This window comes from Artemia sp. Qi Xiang Cuo, chromosome 10 (assembly GCF_049724085.1).
Source record: "Artemia sp. Qi Xiang Cuo chromosome 10, ASM4972408v1, whole genome shotgun sequence".
Classification (NCBI taxonomy): Eukaryota; Metazoa; Arthropoda; class Branchiopoda; order Anostraca; family Artemiidae; genus Artemia; species Artemia sp. Qi Xiang Cuo.
In genome coordinates this window covers 46,301,818-46,325,528 of record NC_142803.1, presented here as the reverse complement: position 1 = coordinate 46,325,528, position 23,711 = coordinate 46,301,818, and the positions used below count along the sequence as shown (strand labels likewise).

General features: G+C 33.0%; 1 protein-coding gene across 1 annotated transcript in view; it reads right to left on the bottom strand.

Annotated features, from left to right (window-relative positions):
- LOC148947820 (uncharacterized) overlaps positions 1–23,711 on the bottom strand; it is a 325,198-nt gene that overhangs the window by 102,407 nt on the left and 199,080 nt on the right. Inside the window, exons 21-22 of the mRNA XM_089095465.1 lie at positions 7,440–7,601; positions 1,924–2,052 (exon numbers count right to left, since the gene is read on the bottom strand). Coding sequence (XP_088951591.1) covers positions 1,924–2,052; positions 7,440–7,601 — 291 coding nt within the window. The remainder of the gene's footprint in view (positions 1–1,923; positions 2,053–7,439; positions 7,602–23,711) is intronic.

Here is a 23,711-nt window from a genome sequence, read left to right as displayed (position 1 = left end):
AATGTCACCCGATCAAAATTTGTAGATAGCCATTTTGTTCAGTATGGTCTAAAATACAAAACCTATGTCTTTGAAGATAACTTAATCCCCATCAGTCCCCGGGGAAGGGCTGCAAGTTATGCATTTTGTCCAATGTTTACATATAGTTTTGGTTATTGGGAAGTATACATACTTTTTCAGGGGAGATTTTTTCTGGTAGTGTTGATGGGTGGGCCGGGGGTTACATGGGAGGATCTTTCCATGGAGGAAGTTTTCATGGGGGAAGGGAAGTTGCTATGAAGGGGGCGGCGAATTTCCCAGCATAATTTTAAAAAAAAACGATCAGAAATTAAATAAAAAAGTTTTCAACTGAAAACTTTTCCACATCAAAACTTAAAACAAATAGAAACTATTACGTATATGATTGGGTTCACCCCCTAGTCAATACATCGCTCTTTACGCTAAAGTTTTCTTAGTAATTTCATAAGAGCTATTTATTCTAATTAACGGCCTTTGTTATTAAGGGGTCATTCTTAAACAATTGGATAAAATTCGAACTTTAACGTAAAGAGCGAGGTATTGACTAGGGGACCAACCCTCTAATATACGTAACAAAATTATACGAATATAGAAGTTTTTTACGTAAGTTAATTCGTAAGTTACGTAAATTTATCATTAACAAAAACGTTAATAAACAAAATTAAACAACCTTAGAGAAAGCCATTTAGCCCAAAAAAAGTAAAATTAATGTACAAATTTTGTTTTAATTATTCATATAAGGTGAGCCAAAATCAAAACCTGTATTAATTCAAAAACGTTCAGAAATTAAATAAAAAACAATTCTTTTTTTAACTGAAAGTTAGGAGCGACTTAAAAAGAACAGAAATTATTCTGTATATGAAAGGGGCTATCCCCTCCTCAATGCCTTGTTCTTTCCGCTAGTTTTTTATTGTTTTTAAAAATAAAGTCGTGAGACAGAGTCAAACTTTAGCGTAAAGAGCGAGGCGTTGAGGGGGGGACAGCCCCTTTCATATACAGAATAATTTCTGTTCGTTTTAAGTTTTAATGTCGCTCCTTACTTTCAGTTAAAAACAACTTGCTTTTTTAAATTTAATTTACTTACAAGCGCAGCAAATTCAAGCAAATAAAACGTTTGTATTCGGTTCAGCAAATAGATACGAGTCAATTTGATAACTGAATTGATGGCGGAATGTTAAATGAATTACAAATACAATCCTTTTAACAAAACTTTCATTATCAATTTTTATTCTTTAACAAGAGAATTTTTTTTATTTCATTCTAAAATCGGTTTTACACATTCCGGACACTTTTCAGAATTCAAAATACGTCTATTCCTAGACAGTTCTCGTAAAATTTGAATAAAATCTGACGTAAACAAGACATCAGAAAAGATATAAGACGTTAAAAAAACGGATGAAAAAGAATAGTATGCTGCAACACTATGGGTTATTCCCATGCAGCTGAGAGACATTTAATTATCAAGACTTGTGGTATATCATCAATTACTCCTGCCATATTTTGTTTTTGTTACAATTATCTGGATAAAATAAAAAATACATTGAACTACTGACAGTAGACCTAGATGGTTTTACTGCCAGGGGAGACCGAACAACATTATTCACAAGGTTTTTATATTATAATATATTATAAATAAAAGGTTATAATAAAGCCGGATGTAATTTATGTTAATGTAAAAACTCGAAGTGTGGGCTTGAAATTATCTTTCCGGGCCCTAATTTTCATTGCAAATTCAGTTCCTAAGATTTTCCTTCAAGTAGAAAAACTTTTAATTCTGTTTAAATAGAAAAAAAAAATTATCTATACTTAAAATATACTGAAATCCTGGAAGCAGCCTAACTAAAACCTAAGTTATAAGTTTAGAAGTCATGGAAGAAGGAGCAGTAAATATTGATATTCGCTCACCCAACAATTAGCATCACTAGTAGTACTTCCTCCAGTAGGTGCACTATTGGGGTTGGTTAAGGTATTCGTTGGCTTAACTGAAATCATATCAACAGAAATTCCTAGCTCTTTTGCAGCTACTTGCGCCACCTAAAATTAGATAAGCAAATGAAACAATGTTGAAACTTTGAATTCCAAATGAGATCAATCTTAAACAGTAAAGGGAAACCCTACGCTATGTTATATACATATATATATATATATATATATATATATATATATATATATATATATATATATATATATATATATATATATATATATATATATATATATATATATATATATATATATATATATATATATATATATAAAATATATATATAATGTTGAAACTTTGAATTCCAAATGAGATCAATCTTAAACAGTAAAGGGAAACCCTACGCTATGTTATATACATATATATATATATATATATATATATATATATATATATATATATATATATATATATATATATATATATATATATATATATATATATATATATATATATATAATATAGTATATATATACATATACATATATACATATATATATATATCATTTCAAAAAACAAACAAAATTTTCGGCAAGGAATAATTGCTTGTATGGGAGGGAGGGTAAGCTTAAGATACAGCACAGTTGACCGATTCTATTTTTTTTCAAATTATTTAATTTCCTATGAAATGGCTGCCTTATATCCCTTGAAGCTCTATACCCAATATGTAATTGTAACAAAAACTAAAAGTTGGACATATGTAGCTTGTGATTTTTGATTGTCAACGGCAACACCCCAGTGAGAAACAGGATCTAAAGTGGCAATTGTTCATTTTGGTTTTTTCTCCAGCCTTTCGATCTACGTATGAAGGTAAAAATATTAAATAAAAATATGTTTATGAAATTATTCATCTTCAAGTGATCTTAAAAGTAAAAAACAAATTCGCTGTTAGAAGGTAAAAATAATATTCATCATACCAAAAATAACGGCGTGGGTAAAAATATTAAATAAAAAGATTTTTACTAATTTATTCATCATCAAGTGCTCTTAAAAGTAGAAAAAATTTCACTGTTAACAAGAAAGATTGAAATTTTATGAGACTAAAAATAAAGGCATGGGTAAAAATATTAAATACAAACATGTTTGTAAAATTATTAATCTTCAAGTGCTCTTAAAAGTAAAAAACAAATTCGCAAATAGCAGGATAGATTGGAATTTTGTCAGACTAAATATAAAGTCGTGGGACGGTCAAGACGCAGAATATTTGTCTATCAATAGTTATAAATTGCGTCAGGACTGTCTCATGCAAAAATGATAATGAATTCTTGCCTTCCTCCCCATGAATTTGACTGATTTACTGAGTTCCATTTATTGTTTACAGTATTTGATGGCAGATTTTCTTAGCGAGTTTACCCACAAATAGGAACCAGGGTCACAGCAAGATAACTAAAGAGATGAAAGCACTTGCTACTAGTGGATCTTCTACTTTATTAGGAAGAAGAAGAAGGAAACGCATTCTTCCTTAAAAGTAGAAATCCAATTTTTTTCGGATTGCAAGGAAAAAAATTATTTTGCTTTTAATTCCAATTGAAGCATCGTTATTGAATTTTTGAATTTTGATTATTTTTTTTATCTTTTTAGCGTTTTGTAAATCTTTCAACATAAAAATTAAATCTCTTCATATTTCATCCTAAAGATCTGATACTTAGTACTAAATTTTCTTTGGTAAACTTCATGCCGAAACTACATTTATCACTTTTCAGTAGCTATAAGCATTACTTGTTTCGGCTAAATACCTGTAAACAGGTCAGCATATTTTATTTTTTTTTTTTTTTATCTCTGATCACCTAGACAGGTGAACTTCAATAAAAGCATTTCAAATATTTCGTGATAGTGCACTGTAAGTAAGGAGTGACTCGGCCCGGTAGCAATAAAACTTTAAAAACTAAATTTTGACAACAATTAATACATCAAAAGACTTGGGTTTTATGCTGATTCCAAACACATAAAATTCATTAAGTTTAATGTTAACCATCAAAGGCAGTGAGCCTGAGAAAACTTGCATGATTTCAAAAATGGAAGGGGGGACACCCCAAAAAGTCAAACGGTCTTAATGAAAATTATGCCATCAGATTCGGAATATCAGAGAAGACTCCTGTAGAAGTTTCAAGCTCAACTTACAAAAATGTGAATTTTGTGTTTTTTGGTAGAAGAAAAATCACGGATGCGTGTTTATTTGTTGAATTCTTTTTCTTTTACCTGGGTTTAATAGTATGGTTCTAAAAGATCAGGAGAGGGCTCATTCGAACGGAAATCAAAAGTTCTAGTGTCCTATTTAAGTGACTAGAAAATACGGAGGGCAATTAGCCCCACCCCCCGTATTTTTACCCAAAGACATCCGATCAATATTTTGAGATAGCCATTTCATTCAGCACAGATGAAAGGTCCAGCAACTATGCCTTTAGGGATGGGATTACGCCCCCCCCCCCCCCAAAAAAAAAGTCTTTTGGCAACGGGCTGTAAGCTACACAATTTGCCCATTGTTCACATATAGTACCTTTTACTGAGAAATATACAGTTTTCTTTTTTTTTGGGGGGGGGGGAGATATTGGAGGAAGGGGATTTGCCATAAGAATTTTCTGCGGGGGTGGCAGTTTCTGAGGAAAAATTTTTACACGGGGGACGGGAGGGAAAGATTTATAAATCTTGGCATGATTTAGAAAATGGTCAGAAATCAAATAAAAAAAAACACATTTTTTAACTAAAAGTAAGGAGCAACATACAAACTTAAAAATGAACAAAGATTATTCCGTATATGAGGGGAGCTGCCACATCCTCAACCCTCGTTCTTTACGATAAAGTTTGAATTTTGTCAAAATCATTTAAGAAAAGCTGCTCAAACACGAGGGTAGTTGAATGGGATATATTTTTAAATAAATAAAGAAGAAACAATAGAATAGGTGACAAGTCACGTTAAACTCCAAAAGTTATTGTATTTTTTTCATGTTGTGGATGTTTTTGGCTTGTTGAAACATTTTTTCATAATACATACTAGTACCCTTCAATTGATCTTTCCATAAAGCAGTTTGTGATTGAATTTAACTATGCTAAAGAGAATGTTTAGGATTCTGCGTAATTAATGAGTAGATAGCGCTGCGGTCTCCGCCAAAGGAAGGTTATGCCAAGGAAATGAGAAGGTGCAAGGAATTTCATGATATAAATCAAATTCAAATACAGGCAGCGACATTAATTCACAAAATTTATAAGGGGGCAAAAAACATATTTTCAAAGTCTGGGGGGGGGGGGGGCAGTTTCTTGTTTTTTTTCTATCTTATAAGTGAAAACAATATAAAAAGCGTTTTTCCATGAAAGCATCTCCTAAAAGGTATTTTTCAAAATCTAAAAGGGGAAAATTAATCTAGGGGGAGAAAATACCCTCCTTTATCCCTACCCCCTCCAAGCCCTCCAAAACAGAGCAGAAGCGTGTGGACTTGACTTCATCATTTATGATATAAAAGGATTTCTGGGATTTAGAAAATGAATATTTATAAGACTAGATTAGTACCAGATATTGGGGAAAACCGTGTCATAGAAACTTGTTACGCGTGTCCAAAGCCTCCTCGTGACATGAGGAGATGTGACGCAGCAAAAGAATGCCTACAAGTGAAACAAAGGGGGGAACCCTTTGTGCTAGACTAGATAATAAATCCCGTAGTGACAGAAAAGACCAATTTGAGTCTCAAAACAGCAAATAAGAAAACCCGGGGATTACCTCTGTACAGGGGCGAATCTCCAGCATTTTTATTGGAGGGGCAAGAGGGGTCCATATCTGGATAGTCAAAGGGCATGGGACATATAATATTTTTTTCTCCACATTATTGGGGGGCAACTGCCCCCCCCCCGTGCCACCCCCAAACGACGCCCCTGCCTCTATAAGCGTTTATTATATGTAATCTATTCTAAAGACCGAACTAAAATTAAATTGAAAAATTAAAAGATGTAACGATAAATTGGGAAAGTTATATTAACGATATTGGAAGAAGTTAATTATTGAAAGGAAATATCTTCACTTAAAATATTTTCATTTGATAAACAACAGGATGTACAGTCCAAACAAATTCTTCAGAAAAATTTCATTTATTTATTGCATATCTTTATTACAGTTCATATTTCTTTTAAACATCTTCATTTTATAAACTATTTTAAAATTTTGTTTTCTATTAGTATTTTGTATCATTATATGTTGTTCTTTTTTATTTACAGTATGATGTTTTGAAACATTGCGGAGGTCATTTGTATCAATGAATCTTAACGACAGTAAATTTGCAAGTCAATAATCTGTATTTTGTCCATTAAAATTAGTCTTAGCAAATAAATTATTGTTGATATACGAAATATTATTGTATTTTATTATTTTTATGTTATCTTCAGTACTACACATCGTCTTACAAAAATTGCAGCAATAAAAGCTAAAACGGGCGTGGGAGGGGGGCTGGTTGCCCTGTGATCACTTTTGAATCTTAAAAGGCCACTAGAAATTCCAATTTCAAATCTAATGAGTCCCTTCTGAAATTTATACGACCACCATTTTCATGTGAAGTAGCTCTGAAAAATAAAATCAATTGAAGTTTTATCAGTCTTTTATATAGGCGACGCTACAATGTTGTTTCTGATATAAAACCCAGCACATTATTTGTCTATATATATTTTTTTTAACAGCCAGGGGTAGTATTTCATAAAGCTGGTCTTAAAATGTCTAATAGTACACGTCAATTAACCTGATCACAATTTAATAAATAAAAAACAAGCAATTGTTTTTATTGACACCTTTCATGGTTCCAGGCCATTTAAAAATTAGTACCTGATACGCCACTAGTTAACCTTTTACCAAGGTTGTTCTTTGGAATCGTGTCTGCTGACCTTCCTTTTAAAGAATCGAAAAATAGGTTTTAGGGAATAGCCTCCCTCGTGAGGGATCATCTCCACTCAAAATGAAGAAGTACAGTCTTAAAAAGCTGCTCTTCAAGTACTCAGAGCGGATTGTCTCCTCTAGTAGGCACTGGGAAAACCGTGTTTCTGCGAGTTTGGCGTAGTGGCTTGGCAAACAGCAGGACGGAGGAATGGAGGGTAGGGATGCACACAGAAAATTAAACCATATAAATCCTCTTATAAATGTAGTAAAACAATTACAGTCTTCACTCTTAATTTTTAAATAAATCAAAAACCCGATCAATCCAAGATTTTTCCGATCAGCTCTTTGCAATAGAGAAAGTTACAAATATTCCTAAGATTCCTTTGACATTTTGTTGTTGTATTCAAGGAGATGTATTTGCCAGATGTAACTCATTAGTATCCAAAATAGATATTTGTAATGTTGTTGCAAATCAATATTTCTATTCTAATAGATTACGTGGGATAGAATATTAGGAAAACAATTAAATATGGATAACTCAATGATAATACAAGTATACACAAGAGATTCTTCCTTAAAACTCACCTTTGTGTTGATCCCCTGTCCAACTTCGATACCACCATGTGCAATTGCTACTGTTCCATCATTACGATAAATAGATACAATGACATTGTATTTGCACCAGGATGAATCCATGACATATCCCATCAAATCAAACGATATTCCACACTTTTTCCATCGATTTTCCTAAAAGAATATAATAATCCTCAAACTTTTTAACGTTGTATAATTCAAATTTATTGACAATTTAGCAAGGGACATTTGTTCAGTTTGAACTTCTCTACAAATTACAACGTAGAACCTTATTATGTTTATACGTAGCTCAAAGAATGCTACGAAAAGAAAACTTTGGCTCAAATGACTGACCTTTTACATTAATTAAAACCAAGAATATAATTCACGCCACCTTACATGGACACCAAGCTTTTTATATCTCTAACCCGACTACAATCAGGCTTGGCCATTAAAGGTATCTCATCTCCATGATATATAATATAATATTTGACCGCCACTGTCTAAAAAAAACCTAAGCATACAATGGATCAACAAACTCTCAAATATTGATCTATGTCGCCACTGCTGTAACATTGAGCTCACCACCACGATTGTCAAACAGAGAGGACTGCAATGGCTCAGCCATGTTCTAAAAAGACTCAACGACCACATTATCAAGCAAGGGCTTCTAGCTGCCCCTTTGCTACACTGGCATAGCTGATTAGGTCATCAATTGAAGAACTAGTGGTCGATTCTCAGAATGAACTAGAGCCCATTGGCGGACTTCAGAGATTTTGCTGAAGATTGGATAGCTAGTGACTCCGGTCTACCGAAGAGCTAGCATAAGATCACAAAAGATGGGCGTCAGCCATATGGAGTCTTCTGTATGTTAGAAGAGGCACTTGAATCTCCTTCCAAACCCACTCCGGTACCTCTTACGATTATGGATTGTCACAGGTTTTAGAGCATTGGCTGTAAAATTTCCTGGTTGGTTCCTCTACATTGGTGAGCATTGGTTCACCATTGGTGGGATTTTAGAGCATTGGCTGTAAGGTTTTCTGGTTGGTTCCCCTACATTGGTGAGCATTGGCTCACCATTGGTGAGGTTTTAGAGCATTGGCTGTAAAATTTTCTGGTTGGTTCCTCTACATTGGTCATGGCTGGGATCTACCAACAAGCAAAAGTAAAATTAAGTGCTGCAAGCAACTTCCATTGGATTGTGGACATTCCACAAATCGAATTCTCAGTTAAAAATACGTGCAGCTTTGCCCTATCTACTTTTAGCCCAGATTGCATTTGAAGTCAAACATAGTGCTGTTCAAAATTTTCTTTACCAATCACCTAAGCCTGGCCTGAAATGTGACATCTTAAAACGTGCATAACTTCAAATGTGGATGCATACAAACTTCCTTCACTCAGTGTACTTGATTTTGTCCACTTATTGTCCATCCTATGAATTTTTTGTATTGTTTTGAATTTTTTGTGAAAATTTTGTATTGTTTTTTTTTTACTTACGCTGGTTTTACCAGTCTTTTTCTTGATTTTCTAAGTAACTATAGAGCTATCAGTGACCGTACATGCATCAATAAACGGATCAATAAATTCAATGGAATACTTTCTATCAGTTCTTTCTTAAGATTTGTTAGAAAACTGTTAGAAGCTTTTAAAGCTGACAAAAATCTTTAGATTTGTTTAGAGGCTAACGAAAAACTTTAAATTTATTACAAGCTTACATTCGCCGTGGCAATAAATAGCCAAACTTTGCTAAACTTTTCTTAAAGCCTAGTTACTTTTAAAATCAAGAAAAAGACTTAGTAAAACGTGCTTAAGTCATGATACCAATTCTGAATTTCCACCAGATAGACAAAACTAAAATTTTAAACTCAAGTTCTTAATTTAAAACTGACATTTTTTCTGTTTTCAACTACCTGCTACAAAATTAAGCCCAGTCTTGCAATACGACAACATTAAGTAAGTCTTGCGATAAGACAAGCCAAAAACAAGTTTGTTTCAACTGAAAGTGAGGAGCAACATTAAAACTTAAAACGAACAGAAATTATTTCATATATCAAGGGGGTTGCCCCCTCCTCAATACCTCGCTCTTTACGCTAAAGTTTTTAGTACTTTTAAAAAAGCGTATTATTGTTTTAATTAAACGACCTTGTGTTTCAGGAGTCATTATTAAAAAATTGGGACAAAATCCAAACTTTAGCATAAAGAGCGTGGTTTTGCGTGGGGGCAACCCCCTTTATATACGTAATAATTTCTGTCGTTTTAAATTTTAATGTTGTTCCTTACTTTCAATTGAAAAAACTTGTTTTGTTTTTATTTAATTTCTGATCATTTTTTAAATAATGCCAGGAAATCTGGCACCACCTCCACGGAGAAACCCCCTTCCCACGGACATATCATCTAGACAATTCAATCCCGGTGAAAATTTATCCCGGACCATTACTCATAACCACGTTAAATTTAGACGGAAAAGAGAAAGCGAGACATATAAAAAGAATTTTGTATAAGAATTCTGGCAAATTCCCCCAGTGTATAATTTCCCTTGACAAGTTTACTCCCTGGAAACTTCCCCCTCATGGAAAACACCCCTGTGGAAAGCCCCAGAAGAAAATATGTCCCCCCTCCCACATCCAAAAATGTATGCCTACATCCCAATAACATGCACTAACAACGGCCACATTTTGCAAATTAAAGACCTTTCCCCTCGGGCTGTGGGGGTTTCATGTTATACCCAAAGGCATAGTTATGGGGCCTTTCAACTATGATGAACAAAATTACTATCTCAAAATTTTTATATGACGATTTTGGGAAAAAAGGGCGGGGGTGGGGGCCTAGTTGCCCACCGGTTTTTTTGGTTACTTAAAAAGGGCAATAAAAAATTTAATTTCGGTTCGAATGAGCCCTCTACCGATGTTTTAGGACGACTGGGTCGATGCAATCACCCCAGGGAAAGAAAAGCAAACAAACAAATAAACACGCATCTGTGATCTTTCTTCTGGCAAAAAATACAAATTCCATGTTTTTGCAGATAAGAGCTTAAAACCTAAACAGTACGGGTCTCTGATACGCTGCATCTGATGATGTGGTTTTCATTGAGATCACTTGACTTTTAGGGGCTGTTTTCCCCTTTTTTCAAAAATCAGGAAAATTTTCTCAGGCTTGTAACCTTTGATGGGTAAGACTACCCATCAATGACTACCCAACTTAATGAAATTTATATATTTGAAATCAGCATAAAAAGCCGATTCCCTTTGATATATCTATTGGTATCAAAATCCCGTTTTTTAGAGTTTCGTTTACTATTGAGCCGGGTAACGAACTCACATTGAACTATGGTAACGAACGAACTTACTATTGAACGGGGTAACGAACTTAAAGTTCGTTACCACGAACTGTTTGATTAAGGACAACTATTTCCTTAGATTTTTTTTTGTTTCAAAATTATGAATTTTGTATGACAGTACCACATTTCGTCGGCGTCACCACTTTGAAAATAAATCACCAAAACAAATTAGTTAAGTTTGACTATGCTTTTCGTCCGTAAAATTTCAAATATTAACAATCTATTGATTCGAAGGAAACAGCTTCGAAGGAAAGCCACATACACTTAAACTGTTTGTGAACATGTGTTTTTAGCTTAATTTATGATTGTTTTTAACCCACGTTTCTTTTTTTTTTAATTTAACACCCGCTAAAACCAATAACTGCATACGGAAGTTTTTTTTCATAAAAGATTGAATTTGCTGATTTTTCGTAATCTTTTAAGATATACATGCTTGTGTATGGTTCCGCTTAACCAATTCAAACAATCAGATTGCATTTTCACTGTCCATGGGGCTTCAAGGGAAGAATCAGTTGCATTAATTACTTGATAATATGCCATTCGTCTCAGTAATTGCTATTAATTAATTGTGGGTGCAAGTAAGTAGTATTACTTATGGGTGGTTTGCCTGAGAATGCCAGTGAGACAACACTGTTTCTTAAGAAGAGAAAACATGAATAATTTAATATTAATCCTGAACAAATGGTGTGATAACCCTCAATTGTTTATGTACCCTGCAGCATCTACCATGCTCCAACAGTACAGGCAGGACCAACAATTTTCCCTTCAACGAATTGATCATTAAAAATGTTAGCCAACAATTTTTTTGTTAGGTCACGGAAACGCCATTATTGGTAAAATTGGGTGCTGGCTAATTTTGCTAGGACACCGGGTTCGATTCCCAGTTCCGAATCTTTTTTATGAAAAATGGCTAGAAATTATAAGGATCTTACTATATTAAATGGATACATTTATTTTTTAATTGGCGGAAAGAAGCTAGGTTAAATTTTTTTTACTATTCTTGGAAATGCAAGGATCAAAAACTTGTTTAAATGAATTTTTGTTATGTTTTTACGAGTCAGACAAAAATTTGAGAGGGGGAGTTAAAATCCTAAGAAAACAGTATAAAATTGTGCGCTTACTATTTTAGCTAGGAAAGTGGAACAACCGCTTATTAGTAATACTCTGCTAAATCATGAAAAAGAAAAAAAAAATAAGGTGTAAGCTTAGCTAAGAACGTCAGTTAGTTTTTTCAAGTCATTCGAGTAAAATTAACCAGAATCCAGTAACAGCTTGTACCTTTATTTAGATTGAGTTCAATAGTTTCCATTTTTATTTTTTATACAGATGTACTTTCGAGTCAGTTGCGCAAGGATAATAAATAAGCCATGAAAGTGTAATTATGCAATAGCGGCTAAAGTATCTATAAGCTAAATTACATTAATTGTTATGTTTCTTTGTTTTCTTTGGTCCTTCTAAGCTCTAGACTCAACTGATCTTCACCTATTTCACTTCACAACATGCACCTAAGAAAAGAAGGGCTTGCCTTTTCCCCAGAAATAAAACTATTGTACAACTTATTTTCCGTGGAAGGACCACGGATCCACTTTATGGTCCTAAGTATATAGATTGAAAATCCCTGCATGACACCACATCTAACAAAGGGCAAAATTCTCTTGTCAAAAAGTTGAAGGGGGGAAGGGTGGGTGGGAAAGGTTGACAAAAGGACTAAGTACCCACTTTTTACAATGAATCACGACTTAGCTCACTTTTTAGCACAGTCATTATCCAATTTATTTCCGCTGCCTACGACGACAAAAAAGTTGCGTGCCTCCCGAAACTTTTTAAATTGCGGGCCTCATGAACAAAATTTGTACCAACACCATAATCCAATTCAAATTCATCATCTCTTGAAAGAGTACTGATATATTCTAAAAAGGAAATTGTACATTATCTCTTTCAGTTCAAAAGTTAATATTGCAGCTGTGTGTCAACTTTCTAATATTGCTACTAAGAAAGGTCAAAGCAAAACATCCAACTTTTTTTTAAGAATAAAATGAATACTCAAACATAAGAGGCACATTTGATATCATTCTTCTAACACAAGAAATAAAATAGAAAAATATAAACTAAATTGAAAATAGATAGCTTTTAAAAGTAGATGGCAGTACTTTCAGATCCATGGGAAAATGCTTTTTTTCAAATCTATAAATTTTTCTATTTAGTATTCTGTAAAAATATTTTGGCAAACGAACCAGGGCACATCTTATTTATTACACATTTTATCATGCACATCTTAACCACTTTTAGGTTTTAGCCAAACTTTAATTTGAAACTGCTGATTGCTTGAACATGGTTCAAAGAAACAGATGCTTAGAGGAATACCTTCAGGGAGTCTTCTGTGACACAGACTATACAAAAAACTCAAACTCAATGTCGCACTGTAGGCTCTGGCTCAAGAATACGCGAAAACCACCTTTTTTTTTACTCCAGACAAAAATTATGCACAGCTTTCTAAAATATAACCTCATATCCATCAATCCGGTCAGAGGTCCAAAATTTCCATAAAAACTATGGTGGTTAGACTCTTGCACCTTTCTTTCGATAGACCAAAACGGTGACGTAAGAAAAAATAGGATAGAGTCAAAGTGTTGCTCCGGCAGCACAGTTAGAAAAGAGGTCATTTTTATTTAATTTGGTGTTAATATTAATCGAATTCCATATTTTAAAAAAATTCCACCTTTTGACAGAAAAATTACAGCAGAGTGTTGTTTGTAAGAAATATTCTTCGTTAAATTTGCTAGGTTTTTGGGAAGAAATTTCGCAGAACCGAAGTTCATGGAGTCAAAAGACCTTAACAATGCATAAAAGAGCCATATCTAACTTACAATTAATTCATATGTATTAAATATCGCAAGTAGAAACAGTTCAGGTACAAATACAAAAATGTATTTCTAACAGGAGACATCCTTTTTTGGAGGGAGCTGGAGGGGGATCAAAACGAAGAAAGGGTAAAACTGAAACTTAAGGATGAAATCTTTATATTTTTGGAGGACGTTCAGGGGTAAAGGCCACTATACCTGTATGTGCGGTTTAAAATCATCCATTTTTTAAAATCATCACTAGTAAAAACAACGGTTTCTTGAAATTAACTTTTTATGTTTAAGAGGAGAGCCAAGTGACGAATTGACTTGCTTTCTTGAAAGCGACGGCACAGGTCACTTATAAGTTTGATTATCAAAACGTTTCATAATTCAGCGTAATATATAGCTGGACTAAAAATCTAATTCCCCACTACATAGCTCAGGCACCTATGGATGATTCTCTTGGGTTGGAGGGACGAAAGGGAAGATATCTCAGGGGGGAGATAATTCGGACAAAGGGTAAATATATGAGCTGTATTAAAAATACTGAGAATTATGACAAAAATCTTGAAAATCATTAGGTATTGGGGCAGAGACTTCCCTCTAAAAGTATCCTCCCTGTGAGTGTCCTGTATGGTGTGTTGAAATATGTCTATGAAACTTACCACAGCAGTAGAGTATATATAGTTATCAGAAATAGATAATTTTAAGCCCTCCGAAGTACTTTATTACTACCTTCACTCAAGCATGGACTCAAGGGAGGGGTGACCCCCCCCCAAAAAAAAAAATTGTTAAGTCTCCTTCCTAAATCATATTATCTTCCTAAATTATATTCTAACGCTTGGGGGTCAATCTAATGACCTATAAACTATTTGTTGTGAATTTGAGAGAGACAAAACTGAAAAAAAAACTTTTTCAGCCTGGTTAACGGGAGGGCCTAGAAATAAAATACTAATATTGGATTCAGCCGTTTGATTGCAGTAAATAAGGAGCCGAGGTAGGAAAAAATATTGTTTTAAGTAAGAAGCACATTCTAAAAGTAACGGTGGCTAACTTAAGCTGGAGGAGCCCAGGTAGACCAACTTGACGCATCTGGGCATGTGCCTACCCTTATCTCTTTCTCTTTCCCCTTCATTTTGATAATTGTTTTAAACAGAATTTGTTGGCATCAATTAGCTTATTCTTGCCGGCTTAAAAAAACTGGGCTCGTTGAGTATTAAGAGAGTTGTAAAAAATATTCAACATAACAAGCTTGATCCACTTTTACTAATAAATAACGAAGTTGAGATATTTTTTCTCCTTTAGCCTCATAGCTCAAAACATAAATTTTGGGTTGAACTCTCTTCAACCCAAATTTTTTTCCACCCCTGACTTTAAAAATGGCTCTATTAAAAACGTGTCTAAACATAAGTTGTAGGTATATCTCTTAAACATTTTAATAAATTCAAATGGATGGTGTATCCTTGTAATAAGGGAGCAGTAGCGAATTTTCTGATTTGAAAAAGTCCTTCCTATTTTTACCACCTTAGTCCGATTTTGGTCATTAATTAACTCGATAAAGATTTTCTTCCTTTATATTTTTAAGAATTTTAGTAAAATTCACACAAAATGACACCACTATCGTGTCCATAGGACGTCGGAGTCTATTTATACAATATATATTGTATGTATGAAAATTAACACTAAAACTGTTACTTCTGTGGAATCATGTGTTTTGTAACTATGTTGTATACATATCGAAAATATGGCATTACACCTATTTAACTTACTAGTAGATTTTTGGCGGTGATGTTGTGATATAAAAATATATAAAAAATAATTACTGCACGATATAACTATTTATTTAGTTTGTGTTGTTGATTATATCGGTGGTATCACAGTGGGCATTACTGTGGCGCATGTGCTCTCTTCCAAGAGAGACCACTAGGAACTACCTGCCTAAGTTTGATCATACCGTACCCTAATTTTTTTTCTAATGTATTTTACATTGCGTAAAATGTTAAGGTTGATAAATTTTCGAAAATGAAAAAACATGGCAAATTTGATCAAAATAGGTTTTTTTCACAGATGATGGACCCCCAATAAGCGTCCCATCATTTGCAAAATTTACAAAGCCTATTACAACAATTAGTTTTTACTTTCCCTTGCGTTACGTTACGTCGATAGTAAGCCCGGCCTTAACCCACCTATTTCGAGCTAAATTCTAAATGGAGGGATGATGTCCCACTTTTTCTCCTAAGACGGCCACCCCTTCCAAATCAAGGCTCTGTATCCGTGTCTTCCCTCACTTGTATTTAGTGTTTATTTATTTTCAATACTGACTTTTTTGTAATTTCAAATTAGAGCTAATTTTGCAATCTAATATATAGATAGATATAAATATCCAACAATACATTTAAAATCATTTAATACATCACCAGATATGCACTCAAGGATCTACAAGGATCTCAAGGCCAGGAATTCAGGGAGAAAAAAATGACCAGCATCCGCCCACTACAAATACACACACCGAAACCAAGTCAAAGCAGAGTGCAATGCGAAATAAGGTATACAAACAAACATGTACAACGTAACCCAGAGAGGTCCACTGCACGGGGGCATTAAATAAATAGAAAATAGGTCCAGAAATCAAAAATACTTTTTACAATTGCTTTACTTTGAATTGGAGGATCTTGTTACAAAAAAACATAAATACACAACATCTTCAAAACCTGTAATGAGAAAAAAAACTTGAACTTGTGTTTAATCAGAACTGCAAACAATGGTTTAGAAAATCGGCTTTATTTTATTTAAACGCTGTTTTTATAATTTAATTTAAATACGGTTTAGTTTAAGCAGCATTTGAAGTACTTGTGTATATAACGTTTTTTTAGACAGGCTTTATTTTCAAAAAGAAGGTCTTTGGCGAAAAAACTAAGAAAAACAGCTAAAAGAAAGCAAAAATTTTTGTCAAAAACATGTACTGAGAAAAGAAAACGATGGACTAAAATCATTTAGAGGTTAAAACTGAATATTCAATAAGGAATGCCAACAATTTTGTGGCTAAGTCTGTGAAATTTAATTTGGCACTATCATTATGAGATAGTAGAAAAACTAGAAAGTAAATCGATTCGCTAGTCCAAAAATCTTTATAAGTAAAGCATCATTTTACTCCTTCACTTACTGCTTCAGACATTTTCGTTCCTTCGGAAAAAGGGAAAGGAAAGAGCAAAAACATTTTAGTGCTAAAAATATCTACACAAATTTTCATGCTGATTATACAAAATTCAGTAGTTTTTAAGTTACCCGTGGAAACCTATCAGCAAAAGGAAATGTGTTTGATTTTGAAAAATAGTGAAAGCAACCGCCAAAAAGGGGTACAAAATTGATGAAAATTATACCAATGAGTTCAATATGTCTGGGAATCCTGAAGCGGGACTTCAAGAATAAATTGACACAAACACACAATTTTACATTACTCCCTAGAAAAATGGACACAGATGAGGGTTTTTAAGCCTTCCTTTTGGTGTTATCCTCAAATATGACCGTACCAAATCTGTCGTCACAGAATATAAAAGTAGAGAGGGGTCAGGAGGTACAAACGGGGCTCCTTATATGGGCATAGAATACGGACGGGGCTCCATATATGGGCATAGCCTCCCTAGGGAGAATACGTGGCTAATGGGGTCAATGACCTCTTTTTCCAAGGTCGATTTATTTGATGCTGTAAGTGCACGCTCTCAGCGAATGTCAAGGTCGATTTATTTGTTGTTGTTGTTGTAAGTGCACGCTCTCAGCGAATGTTATGATCCAGAAATAGTATTTGTTGTTGTTTTGGTCATGTACATGCACGAGGCAAATGTCATGGTGTCCAGAAATAGTATTTGTTGTTGTTGCTCTCGCCAATGTTATGACTTTCCCGGAAACAGTTAGATCACGTGTTTCCTTCTCAGCCAATCAGCGAGTCGGATACATCCTCCTTCTCAGCCAATCAGAGGGCTGGTTACATATTAGCGGCGGTGTGAATATAAGGAAAGGATTTTCGCTATAGTTTTATTAGTCTGTGAATAGAATTCACTAAGTTTTTAGTTAGCAGAGTAATAACATGAGTGAACAAGTTGAGTTAGAAATATCCTTTTTATTGCAACTGTTCTATTTGTAAAGGACATTTTCATGATTTTGAGTATTCACATGAACCTACTGAATGTTTAGACAGCATAGAGGCAGAGACAGATGAGAAGAATCTGGAGGAAACGAGAAGAAAAATTATATGTGACATGGAGAGAAATTTAGACCGATTAAGCTCAGATAAAAGAAGGATTGATATGATAGAAAAGGAAGATCAAAAGAAAAGACTGGTAAAAGAGGGCTTTTTCTATAACGTAAAAGACAGAAGTGAAAACCCAAAGAAAAATGTGTATAGTGCAAGATATAACTCGGATTATTATGATGATTATGCTCCAAGAGAAGAGAAAAAGTGGCCATTCAAGAGACAACATAAGAGGTCATTCTACGAAAAGGATTTTAAACAACGGAAACCATGGTGGAAGTGTTCTCATATACCATTTTACGATAAATCCCATTTTTGATATGCTTGATAAGTTTTATACCATAATCATACAATAAATTTGTTTCTGCTATTTTAATTTTCTCATACTCGATATGCATAGAGTAAGAATACCAGCAGAGACTTCTGTATATGAATAGTTCAGATTGATTAGATCATCCCTTAGAGTGTTCTCAGTCCACAGCCAAGTTTTCTATCAAAGATAAAAAAATTTCGTAGAAGTTAGCTGTGTAATTTTTTTTCTTAAGAAATCAATATTAAATTTTTTGTCCATGCTATTTAAATAAAATCATTATTATAATCCTTTATTTATTCGTTAAATCAATATTTATAATACTCTTTAAATATATGATGTCAGGCTCAATTACTTGAACATCATCATCATCAGCATTATTTTCTACTAACACTATATTCACCAGAGGAGGTGGTATACACTCAACCTCTGGTTCTAGTAATTGAACCTCATCTTCTTCATCATTGACCATTATATCAATCAAAGGGGCATGTCCTCAAATAAATCGCCGCATACTCTCATTGTAGGCAAACTAGGGGCCAACCGCTCATCGTCTTCTATGTAAAGACGACCTGAAGGCCCCCGCCGTACCAGATCTTCTGACGTATATGAAAGTCCATCTTCAGTATAATGAACTTTCATTATATCATCATCGGTACCTTCGAAGGCTCTACTAGTACAAAGAAGGACCTCCTCACTTTCCGTGAGCTCCCACTCGCTCCATACATCCTAAAAAGATTGAGAACACTATGGTCAAAAGCTCTGTGGAAAGGTATAGTCTTCATGAATATACTGTGAGGCGTTCTATAAATGTAATAATCCGGGTTACGAATTTTTTTTAATTTTTTATATAATTTTGTATGTCTAAAATTCATCAATTAGCCAGTTGGTTTTTTTTTTTTTTTTTTTTTTTTTTTTTTACATACGGAGCGAGGTTTACTGTAATTGATAGAAGAATGTATGATATTTAATGTCTGTGATAAAACCAGGAAAAAAAACCTTTCCAAGAACTATGTTTTTTTTTCAAAGAAAAGTAAAGAGCTACTACATTAAATCGAAGATGAGCAGAAATAAAGTTAAATAATTCTTCAAACGTAAACTTATGTCCAATGTCATACTAGTTAAAGTGAAAAAAAAACTTTTTCCCACAAGGGAACACTTTTCGAGTAAAAGTAAAGAGCTACCAGACTAAATCAAACATATGATGAAATAATAACGAATAATTGTTGAGTTATGAATACCTTTGAGCTGGGTCACTCCTTACTTACACTTCGTTACCACGAAATTTTTTATTAATTAAAAAAATTTTAATAAAATAAGTTTTTCAAATAAAATTAAATAGCTAATACATTAAATCGAAGATGAGCAGAAATAAAGTTAAATAATTCTTCAAACGTAAACTTATGTCCAATGTCATACTAGTTAAAGTGACAAAAAAACTTTTTCCCACAAGGGAACACTTTTCGAATAAAAGTAAAGAGCTACCAGACTAAATCAAAGATATGATGAAATAATAGCGAATAATTGTTGAGGTATGGATACCTTTGAGCTGGGTCGCTCCTTACTTACACTTCGTTAACACGAAATGTTTTATTAAGTAAAAAACTTTTCATAAAATAAGTTTTTCAAAGAAAAGTAAAGAGCTACTACATTAAATCGAAGATGAGCAGAAATAAAGTTAAATAATTCTTAAAACGTAAACTTATATCCAATATCATACTAGTTAAAGTGACAAAAAACTTTTTCCCACAAGAGAACACTTTTCGAGTAAAAGTAAAGAGCTACAAGACTAACTCAAAGATATGATGAATTAATAACGAATCATTGTTGAGTTATGGATACCTCTGAGCTGGTTCACTCCTTACTTACACTTCGTTACCACGAAATGTTTTATTAATTAAAAAACTTTTCATAAAATAAGTTTTTCAAAGAAAAGTAAAGAGCTACTACATTAAATCGAAGATGAGCAGAAATAAAGTTAAATAATTCTTCAAACGTAAACTTATGTACAATGTCATACTAGTTACAGTGACAAAAAACTTTTTCTCACAAGAGGACACTTTTCGAGTAAAAGTAAAGAGCTACCTGACTAAATCAAAGATATGATGAAATAATAACGACTAATTGTTGAGTTATGGATACCTTTGAGCCGAGTCGCTCCTTACTTACACTTCGTTACCACGAAATGTTTTATTAAGTAAAAAACGTTTCATAAAATAAGTTTTTCAAAGAAAAGTAAATAGCTACTACATTGAATCGAAGATGAGCAGAAATAAAGTTAAATAATTCTTCAAAAGTAAACTTATGTCCAATGTAATACTATTTCAATTGACAAAAAAAACTTTTTCCCACAAGAGGACACTTTTCGAGTAAAAGTAAAGATCTACCAGACTAAATCAAAGATATGATGACATAATCACGAACACTTGTTGAGTTATGGATACCTTTGAGCTGGGTCGCTCCTTACTTACACTTCGTTACCATGAAATGTTTTATTAATTAAAAAAATTTTCATAAAATAAGTTTTTCAAAGAAAAGTAAAGAGCTACTACATTAAATCGAAGATGAGCAGAAATAAAGTTAAATAATTCTTCAAATGTAGACTTATATCCAAGGTCATACTATTTAAAGTGACAACAAACTTTTTCACACAAGAGGACACTTTTCCAGTAAAAGTAAAGAGCTAACCGACTAAATCAAAGATATGATGAAATAATAGCGAATAATTGTTGAGTTATGGATACCTTTGAGCTGGGTCGCTCCTTACTTACACTTCGTTACCAAGAAATGTTTTATTAATTAAAAAACTTTTCATAAAATAAGTTTTTCAAAGAAAAGTAAAGAGCTACTACATTAAATCGAAGATGAGCAGAAATAAAGTTAAATAATTCTTCAAACGTAAACTGATGTCCAATGTCATACTAGTTTAAGTGACAAAAAAACTTTTTACCACAAGAGGACACTTTTCGAGTAAAAGTAATGAGCTACCAGACTAAATCAAAGATATGATGAAATAATAACGAATAATTGTTGAGTTATGGATACCTTTGAGCTGGGTCGCTCCTTACTTACACTTCGTTACCACGAAATGTTTTATTAATTAAAAAACTTTTCATAAAATAAGTTAGAGCTACCAGACTAAATCAAAGATATGATGAACTAATAACGAATAATTGTTGAGTTACGGATACAATTGATCTGGGTCGCTCCCTACTTACACTTAGTTACCACGAAATGTTTTATTAATTAAAAACTTTCCATAACATAAGTTTTTCAAACAATAGGAAAGAGCTACTACATTATATAGAAGATGTGCCGAAATAAATTTAAATAATTCTTCAAACGTAAACTTATATTCAATGTCATACTAGTTAAAGTGACAAAAAACTTTTTCTCACAAGAGGACACTTTTCGAGTAAAAGTAAAGAGCTACCAGACTAAATCAAAGTTTTTCAACCTTTTCAATGTTTCTGTGACGAGACCTTCTGTGAGTACTTAGAAAATATAAAATGATGTATCCAGGATATTCTTAAACCTGATTCCCCCTCCCCTCGCGTCATTTAAGTTGTAATAACTCTGATTTTGGGGCATATTTTCAAATATCTTTTATCAATTTTTCTTCTTTTTTCTTTCTGATTACACAAGATGTGAGAAATCTCAGAGTTGATCAATCTTTGATAGTTTTACAGAAATTCTCACCCTCATTGATGTTTTCCTATGTACAAAAGAAAATCGAACGTAGCAATTAATTAATCTGCTTTGAAGATGTCTCGTTTGACACAATTAGTCTATATAATGTAAGAAGTATTGTTTTGAAACCATTCTTCGTGAGTGAAAAGTGTTAATTTTAGTGAGTGTTAACTGATATATAGAAAGGTAATTATTCTTCTAAAATCAACAGTTCGCACGATTTTGTAAATAAATAACCGTTAGGTTAGTATATTTAGGGCTTAGAAAAGGTTTAAAAGTCAGTATAGACTGAAATTAGGACAAGATAGAAAATAATGGAAGGTTCTTCAAATGCAATCCCACCAAAGTTTGATGTGAGTTCAATAATACGTCTTTTCAGTGTGTTTTCCATCCAAAAATATGTAAAATACGATGAACTTGTCTAACTTTACAGCAAATTTAATTTTGAAGAATTTTTCGTTATTATTTCATCATATCTTTGATGTAGTCTGGCAGCTCTTTACTATTACTCGAAAAGTGTCTTCTTGTGAGAAAAAGTTTTTTTTGTCACTTTAAGTAGTATGATATTGAATATAAGTTTACGTTTGAAGAATTATTTAACTTTATTTCTGCTCATCTTCGATTTAATGTAGTAGCTCTTTACTTTTCTTTGAAAAACTTATTTTATGAAAAGTTTTTTATTTAATAAAACATTTCGTGGTAACGAAGTGTAAGTAAGGAGCGACCCAGCTCAAAGGTATACATAACTCAACAATTATTCGTTATTATTTCATCATATCTTTGATTTAGTCTGGTAGCTCTAACTTATTTTATGAAAAGTTTTTTAATTAATAAAACATTTCGTGGTAACGAAGTGTAAGTAAGGAGCGACCCAGCTCAAAGGTATCCATAACTCAACAATTATTCGTTATTATTTCATCATATCTTTGATTTAGTCTGGTAGCTCTTTACTTTTACTCGAAAAGTGTCCTCTTGTGGCAAAAAGTTTTTTTGTCACTTTAACTAGTATGACATTGGACATAAGTTTACGTTTGAAGAATTATTTAACTTTATTTCTGCTCATCTTCGATTTAATATAGTAGCTCTTTACTTTTCTTTGAAAAACTTATTTTATGAAAAGTTTTCTAATTAATAAAACATTTCGTGGTAACGAAGTGTAAGTAAGGAGTGAGCCAGCTCAAAGGTATCCATAACTCAACAATTATTCGCTATTATTTCATCATATCTTTGATTTAGTCTGATAGCTCTTTACTTTTACTGGAAAAGTGCCCTCTTGTGGGAAAAAGTTTGTTGTCACTTTAACTATTATGACATTGGATATAAGTTTACGTTTGAAGAATTATTTAACTTTATTTCTGCTCATCTTCGATTTAATGTAGTAGCTCTTTACTTTTCTTTGAAAAACTTATTTTATGAAACGTACGTAGGCTAATCTAGTCTAACCTAAATTAACCTAACCTAACATAATCTAACCTAGCCTAACCATACACCTAACTTTTTCTCTGTCTCTAACCTAATCTAATCTAACCTAAGTGTTAAATATTAAATTTAAATATTTAAATATGTTGAAAATACGTTCCTATAAATTTTCACACTGCGTACGTAGGTAAATAGCGCGTACGTAGGCTAATCTAGTCTAACAGGGAGTCCAGTGCATCCCCATATCCTCAACCAATGATCGATTGTAGGGACTCTGCCTAACTTTTTCTCTGTCTCTAACCTAATCTAATCTAACCTAAGTGATGCGTACGTAGGTAAATATTTAAATATGTTGAAAATACGTTCCTATAAATTTTCATAAATACTTAAATATGTTGAAAATACGTTCCTAGAAATTTTCATGTCCTCTCCTGTG